The following is an 8,272-nucleotide window of genomic DNA, read 5'->3' on the forward strand; positions in this document are numbered from 1 at the left end:
TTCAACTTTACCTCTACCGGAAATCGAACTTGAGACCACGCGAACCAAAATCAAGAGTGCTAGCCGCTAGACCAAATGGGGTTTCTCACATTATGTTGATTTAAATCATTCAGTCAGTGTTGCCAGATCCGAAGATTAAAAAGTAGCGTGTCTGTACTCCGAAAGTAGCGAATTCGAACTATTAGTAGCCCAAATATATAGAATTGAATACTGATGATGCTAATGAAATAATTTAATATGAGCTGGAAAATGTGCTGGACATATTGCAAGAAGAAATTATGATCGACGGACGAAAACAATTCTACATTGGACAGCACAATACAAAAACAGCCTAGGAAACCTCCGCATACAAGAAGGTGTGATGAAATCAAGAGCCACTGAGGAGTAACCTGGAAAAGAATTGCCCAAGTTAGATAGTTGTGGAGAAGACTTGGAAAGACCTTCATCCAGCAATGGATTGATAATGGTTGATTATGATGATGGTGATGATTTTATTATATCTAAACCTCGTAGGTAAACTAAACCAAGTCATAATTTCGTAATTTTACAGAAGCGAAAAACTGGTTCCTCAACTAAGACCATATATATAACTTTTACTAAAGAATGAGTCAGAAAAAACCTGGCCACTTTCCTCCCTCCATATTTTCTAGTATATAAGATGAACATTGGCAGCACTGTGCATAAGCAAGGGCAGACTGTCGATTTTACTCACGAATAGATTGTCAGTTGTGAAGTGTGCATACTGTGGTAAAGAACGATGAGTCAGTTAGAAAAACGAAAACTAATTGTGAACAAATACCTCGAAAATCCAGGTATGTCCTTAAATAAATTAAGCAAACTCGTAAAATACCCTCGGTCTACTGTGCAAAATGTAATTAAAAAGTACGCACAAGATTTAACTGTTGAAAGAAAACCTGGCTCAGGTAGAAAACCGGGGACTAGCCAACCGAAGCTGGAGAAAAGGGTTACTGCATTGCTGCGTCAAAATCCTTATTTATCGGAAAGAGCAGTTGCTGGTGTGGTCAAAGCGTCCCAATCTACAGTGCACAGATTTAAGCAAGGAAAAGTTTACGATCTTTCAAAGTCCAAAAGGTACCTAACCGAGACGAAAAGCAAAAAGTGACGGCAAAATCCAGAGCAAGAAAACTCTATGATCAGTACCTTACTCAATATGGATGTTGCATTATGGACGACGAAACCTATTGTGTCGCTGATTTCAGTCAAATTCCCGGAAAGGAGTAGTACGTGGCACTGAATAGGGGAGATTTGCAGGATAAATTTAAACAACGGAAGGCATCCCAATATCCCAAACAATATTTGATTTGGCAAGCTATTTGTTCATGCGGTAAAAAAAGCAAAGCGTTCATCACAACAGGGACAATTAACGGCGAAATTTATACGAAGGAGTGTTTACAAAAACGCTTGTATCCATTTGTGATGTCATACAGTAACTCTGTTTTCTTTTGGCCAGATCTTGCTACCTCTCACTACTCTAAAGCAGCCACTGATTGTTATAAAGAAAAGGGTATCGTCGCAGTTCGAAGAGAGGCAAATTCACCAAATTGCCCTGAACTTAGGCCAATTGAAAAATATTGGGCCCACATTAAAAGAACATTGAAAACATCAAAAGGGAAGGCGGCTGACTTGAAAACTTTTCGTCGCAAGTGGACTGCAGCTGCCAATCAAATAACAGAAGAAGATGTGCGAACTCTTATGAAGCGGATTAAGAGTAATGTACGAGCATTTTTCCATAATTAGTTCTTTATAATATATTTTGTGTGTTTATTTTTTTAAACTTTATAGTCAACTAAAATATGCAAACGACCTTTCTTCTTTTCATTTCTTTACCTACTTTTTTGGTCAAAGTTACTGGCCAAGTTTTTTCTGACTCATTCTTTAGGTAAGGTAGGGTAAAAATGGGTCCAAAATTTAATGAAAGTCATAGAGCGAAAAAAGTATTTTTGACTATTCAATCCATCATGTTGCAGCAAAACTACGAAAATTAATACAAAAGAAAACTAGAAAGTTAAGAATCACTTGTTTTGGCGAGTGAGAAAAAAAAAGATACAGATAACTTGAATTACCTATATACTTATATAATATGTATGTCCATGATTCGCAAGTAATTTTTAATCAATATAAAATTTCAACGTAATGAACGCACGATTAGTTTTCTCGAATAAAGATTGCATGCACCGTTGAGAGCTAAGGAATAAGATTAATCTATGTTACGGCACTGAATATGTGCTTACGTAATGCATTACGACCTTATGAACTTGTATAAGAAACAGAATGCACTTAACATGAGACGCGAATTATACGAAACATCGGACTTTGAATCTAACTTGTTTTGTGATCCAACTCGAGACCTCACATAGCAAAGATGAGTGTAGTAGCTCCCACCACAAGGTTCAGGACGTTCGTGTTATAAAGTGTCAATTAAACACGGAGATGTGAAATTGTAATAAAGCATTTCATCAATTTCAAACAAAATACGTATATTGTAGTAATAATTTACCCTATTAATAATTTACCCTATTTGTTAAGATAATGAACGTTATATTTTGTTTTTAAAATGACAGTCAAAGCAGAATGTATTGAATAATAAATGAGAAATTGTAAAGTTTCAATTTCTTTACGATTAAATACATTCGTGCTGCTATGTGTTGCGTTATCCGTTAGGAGGTATTGAACAATTCTGAATCAAAGGAAGGAAATAAGCTACTGTATAGTACTGGAGTTAATTTAATAGAGTTTAATTGTATAGGCAGTTCTGAGGCTATATGAGACAAAGTCTATTGCTGAAAGTGAAATATGGGTTCTATTAGGGTTTTAGGGTGATATACCCACTGATTATTGAACCTGGAATACGCGCATGGAAAGTATTAGCACTAGCAAATTAGCTATGAAGAGGTACACCATACCATAATTCTAAGTCAAAATGAAAGGAAAAAATAAGCGGAAACGACAGACTGTACGAGAATAATACTTTCACTATTTTAATTTCACACTATTTATTTCGAGACTTTCGAGACTTTCGAGACGAGACCGAGATTTGGTACTCGAGACCGAGACCGAGATCGAGACAAGCATCTGTTGACCGAGACGAGACCGAGACCGAGACGGTGATTTTTTACTCGAGACGAGACCGAGACCGAGACCGTTATTTATCAACCGAGACGAGACCGAGACTGTACAAAGTCTCGTCTCGTCTCGTCTCGATACCATCCCTATTATTTTTGCACCTAGAAGATTGAAATTGTGCACAAACATTCAGTCCACCGAGTAGCATTTAACATATATTTTTCAGATTTCTGCGTTAAAACAGGGGGGGGGGTCCAGAGGGGCTAAAAGTTGAAAAAAGGAAAATTTAGACCAAAAAATTTAGACCATATCCAAGGAGGTCTAGGGTGGCCGGGCCTTCCTAAATTTTTGCTGGCTCCCCTTAAAATTCTAACGGTAAGCTTGCAAATGAATTATAATATGGTTGGATCGGGCCCCCTTAACTTCAGCCGGGCCCCCTACAGTTTGGTATGGCTACCGGCCTGGGGGGGATCCGGACGCAGTGGACCACCTCCGTGGGTGCACTCTTGAATGTGAGTGAAACTAGTTTTTACTAACTGCAGCACCGTCTATCACATTTTTTTTAAAGTTCGAATAAAATTTACTTACCTTTCAGTAGAATTAAATTCAGCAATAAAAAAAAGTGTGGTCCGCATTTAAATTATGAAAGTTACCCCTACCCTACCCCCATGTAGGGAGAGTAGGAGTTAATTTTGTCATAAGTGAATTCACCCCTCCTAAATATATATATATATATATATATATATATATATATATATATATATATATATATATATATTTTTAGTTCAGACATGATTTTCTTCCCGTGTTTACTTTGCAGTCTCATGTTTAAAAACTATATATACACAAAAATCGTGAGTGTCCAGAACGGATGTGAAACTGAATGCTCCAATCTCCACTTAATGAAATTCTACGTACGTCACTGGTCAAATATGATTTCTTGTTAAGTAAGCAGAAACAGTATTAAAGAAGATAGGAATGAATTTTCCGCCCTAACTCTTAAAAGCACGTTTTTTTTTTAATAGAAGTTTTCAGATGTTTAATTTAGCACAATATATAGAATTGATAATGTTAGTACTTTGAGTTGAGTTGATTTTGAGTTCAACATTCCGTTCAGCAGCGAGGCTATATGAGACGTGGACCTACTGATTAACATGGAATCCGAACCACATGAGTTCCCTCCGGGAATCGAACCCGGGTCGTGGCTAATATTGTGATAGTGAACACATAGAGGTTAATATTGTGAACGTCTTAAGAGCCTACCTTACTAAAAGTAATACAGAATTTACCATTTTTCTTTTGCTTGTTTATTCATACGTGAAAGGAGATAATGAAATGCAACTTTTTAAATAACATTATTATTTAATTTTAATAACCGTGTTTTAGACCTATTTGGTTTATTACAAACTAAATACAACTATTATTTAAAAAGTAGTTCACAGCAAACCAAAACAACATGATACGTAATCAAATGCAGTTGAGTTCGTTCCTCTAGTCGCTACCTTAACTAAGATTTTGGGGGAATTGTGATTCTGGCAACACTGTAATTTCTATGGATGGCAACACTGAACATTCTTCAGGTTCATATTTTCTGTTCTACAATAACATTATCTATGACTGTGGTAAGTTGCATTTCATTATCTCCTTTCACATATGAATAAACAAGCAAAAGAAAAATGGTAAATTTTGTATTATTTTTAGTAAGGCAGGCTCTTAACGTGGAATGAGTCAAACATCAAAGCTTCGTTCGGAAAAGTGATTTCTTTAGTTTAACGTCCCATGCTATGCCCTTTAGGCTAAGGGAAACGGATTATTAAGACAAGTGACTGATGATGGAAGAATTGGTGGAATGAAAATGTGCGAGAAAACGGGAATACCTAGAGAAAACCCACGGACACGATGTAATCCACCACATACTTATATGTCCGGGGATCGTACCGGATACCCCACGTTGCAGAGGTAAGTGGTCTACCCCTGAGCCACCTGCTTCTTTCGATGTCCCTTTTGACGGTTGGCTGGCAGTGTCACATCATTTTTTTGCGAGATCGATTTGTTGACAGTTTGCAGTAATTGATGATCGTACTAATTATCTCACAAAATGCCGCATTTCAAAACACAAAAGTAAAAGATTTATAGAATTTCAAATGTTTTGGCTTATCTCAAAATAATTTTTTTTACTTAAATCGACACAGCAACGGATCACAAGATAACTCATTTTCGAAAGAAAAAATTAGATACATCACTACGTCAGCCAGCAGACGAACGAGATGTGAAACCTACATCTTAAACTCTAACAGCACAGACATTGGTCCAACGATGGGGAACATTTGGCTAGACAACTACTAACGTTGGTCCAACGATGGGGAGCAGTTGGCTAGAAAACCACCAACGTTATTCCAACGATGAGGAACAGTTGAGTAGATAACCACCAACGTTGGTCCAACGATGGGGAACAGCTGGCTAGATACACACCAACGTTGGCCAAGCATTGAGTTGGTTACTTTGCCGAACATGTCCCAATGCAACCCTTACTACAGAAGTGAAAATATGATTCGGAATTCGAGATCAAATTGTTGGATAAATACTTTGGTTTGATTTTGCGTTTATCGTCCCTTTTCAGCAGCGAAGATATATGACACGTGAACCTACAGCTTAAAGTGAGATTCCAATCACATAAGCTTCCACCGGGAACCGAACCTGGGTCTCCTATTCCAAAATCGCGTACACTGACAGTTTAGTCCCGAGGGAGTTCTATTTGGTAAATGACGGTAAATTGGAACAACATATTTTCAACCTTCCATCAGTCTCTGTATGGCATACCAAGTGTGCTGCTAGGAATATGGGCTCCGAACCATAGAAATTGAATCCGGGTGTCCCGACTCGAAGGTAGATCTGTATTCCCTTTTAAGTAACTGATTCACCAAACGGTCTTCAGTTATTTGAATCCTAGGCATTCCTTAATTTTCCTTGTTAAACTTTGATTGGTTTCTTGTTTTAATCGTTTTGTCTTTAGAGCCTCCTCGTGCCTATGGTGTTAGCGTACATGCATTTGGTGGAGGAGACCCGGGTTCAATCACTGGCTAAGCCGCAGATTCTCGTCCCATATTGACTGTGTTGAAATGAATGCTAAATTGAAATCCGACCGATCAACTATATTTCTCATCTTTAACCAAGTACACAAGACACAAACACATACATATTGGGAATAATTAAAAACTTCTATGCTCTTAAGTTGGACTCAAACACAGGACAGTTAGTGCCATGTGATCTGCAGCCTGCTCCGAGTACTTGCCAATGGCCATCGAGCGAGCGCACGAAAAATGTTCAACTTTTATAATTGTTAATACTTGTCCTAGGCACACTTTGAGAGAAAATACAAGTATATGAAATTCTAAGGATTAATTTTGCATAATTACATTGCTAATTTCTTTGTGTTAAATTGCAGATTTTTATCTCTAACATAAACACTTCAAGTTTGTTGAGAAAGGATTGCATATCACGAAATGTAAAGAAAATCTGCTACTTACCGAAACAGGATATCTCGTATTAAGATAATTGCATCTTCTGCATAGAGACGACAACGCTGCCATGTCCTCGGCACCTCGAACAGATGGCTAGAATGATAACGAATGAAACCGGGATGAATCATCCGGAGATTTTTGTCTTATTTTTGTTTCCAGCCACTACTTTCCCTCCCCTTTACAAGAATGTCACGCTGCACTTTGTTCACGAAACAAGGTGAAGGACATTTTAGGTCTTCTTTACATGTGAAGGAGTGTGTAGTAGTGTCGTGGTATATGTACGAGTAACTGACGAAGAACAGTGTGTATGCGACACGCACTCTCACTTCTCAACGGTTATGATTCCTTTTGTTTTCGTCCGCACACCGTTAAATCACCATTTGTGCCATAATTGTCACAGTATATTGTTAATCCACATTTCCAAAGTTACTGAGCAAGCAGTCTTCTTTTGACACTTCATACGAAAAGAAATTAGCGTCAAAATATAACTTATGTTGTTACATAGAAAGTAATTGAAACTGCTATGATACGACCCGTTTCAATTTCATTTCTTTTTAAACATTCATTTATCATCTGATTTGTAATCTGTCAAGACCGCGTGGTAGTTGTCACGTAATAACAGGGAAGATGGTGAGAAAACATGTTCGTATGCGTGAATGAACATTCAGTTAAATTTATCTTAGATGACCAAGATGGCGGAATGCGTATTGAAGTGATTTGTATGTAACCCAATTGTGCTCGTTCACTCGAGTGTAAAAAGTAAAACATATTCGGAAATTTTGAGAAACCATATTGGTTTGCTTGATAAAAAAAAATATTCTCAGAGTTTTAACACAGAGTTAAATTACTTTTAGATGACCAAGATGGCGGAATGCGTACTAATGTAATCTGTATGCACAGTGGCGTATTTACAATTTTGTTTCGTCGAGTGGGCTATGCACAAAAAACACACGGAAGCAAGGGAGGCAATTACCCACCTGAGTTTGAGAATTAAATATATTTTAATCGATTGTGTACTAATATGCTATGAAAAAAAAAAAAAACAACAACTTGAAACTCGTATGTCGGTGGAGAATCTTACCCCCTCCCCCCAAGGAAAATCTGAAATGACGCTCCTGCAAACACACTTTGAATATTTGTAATCTCATTTCAATCTAACTGATTTCGTTTTAGAAAAAAAAAATGGAAATATTCAGTTTTATCTGTGTATGTTTTTACCTCAAAGAAAATGCTGAGACAAGTTCAAGCTGAAATATACTGAATCCAGTGTTAATGGCAAGGCTTACAGATTGGTGAATCTTATGTGATATGATAAACACAAAAATTTAGCAGTGGATCTAACTTTTTATTGTATTCATAGAAGAAAAGGACGCATTCACTTGGCCTACCTAATTTCCCGGGCTACTTATTCCCACTCCCTTGATTTTCTTTAAATCAAACACTTACGTTTCTTCATAACAAAACGATGTAAATATTCCTTTGCTATAATAACTAAAGTCCCTTTATGTTGATATCCGTGCAAGTTGGTGTAGAACACCCGTTTCGCTTATCAGCTCCTCTTAGTTTTGGCTTTACTGATGACGGCTAATTTGAATCACAACGGCCGGAAGTATGATAGGAGAAACGAAAGAAAGTAACCACTAAGAAAAAGAAACAGAGGATTAGAA

General features: G+C 37.2%; 1 protein-coding gene across 1 annotated transcript in view; it reads right to left on the reverse strand.

The window, feature by feature from the left end:
• LOC145662211 (uncharacterized) overlaps positions 1-6,976 on the reverse strand; it is a 31,005-nt gene extending 24,029 nt beyond the window's left edge. Inside the window, exon 1 of the mRNA XM_081727545.1 lies at positions 6,612-6,976. Coding sequence (XP_081583671.1) covers positions 6,612-6,674 — 63 coding nt within the window. The 5' untranslated portion in view covers positions 6,675-6,976. The remainder of the gene's footprint in view (positions 1-6,611) is intronic.
• Between the last annotated feature and the right edge of the window lie 1,296 nt (positions 6,977-8,272).

Source organism: Thermobia domestica, chromosome 10 (assembly GCF_964235325.1).
Source record: "Thermobia domestica chromosome 10, izTheDome1.hap1.1, whole genome shotgun sequence".
NCBI lineage: Eukaryota > Metazoa > Arthropoda > Insecta > Zygentoma > Lepismatidae > Thermobia > Thermobia domestica.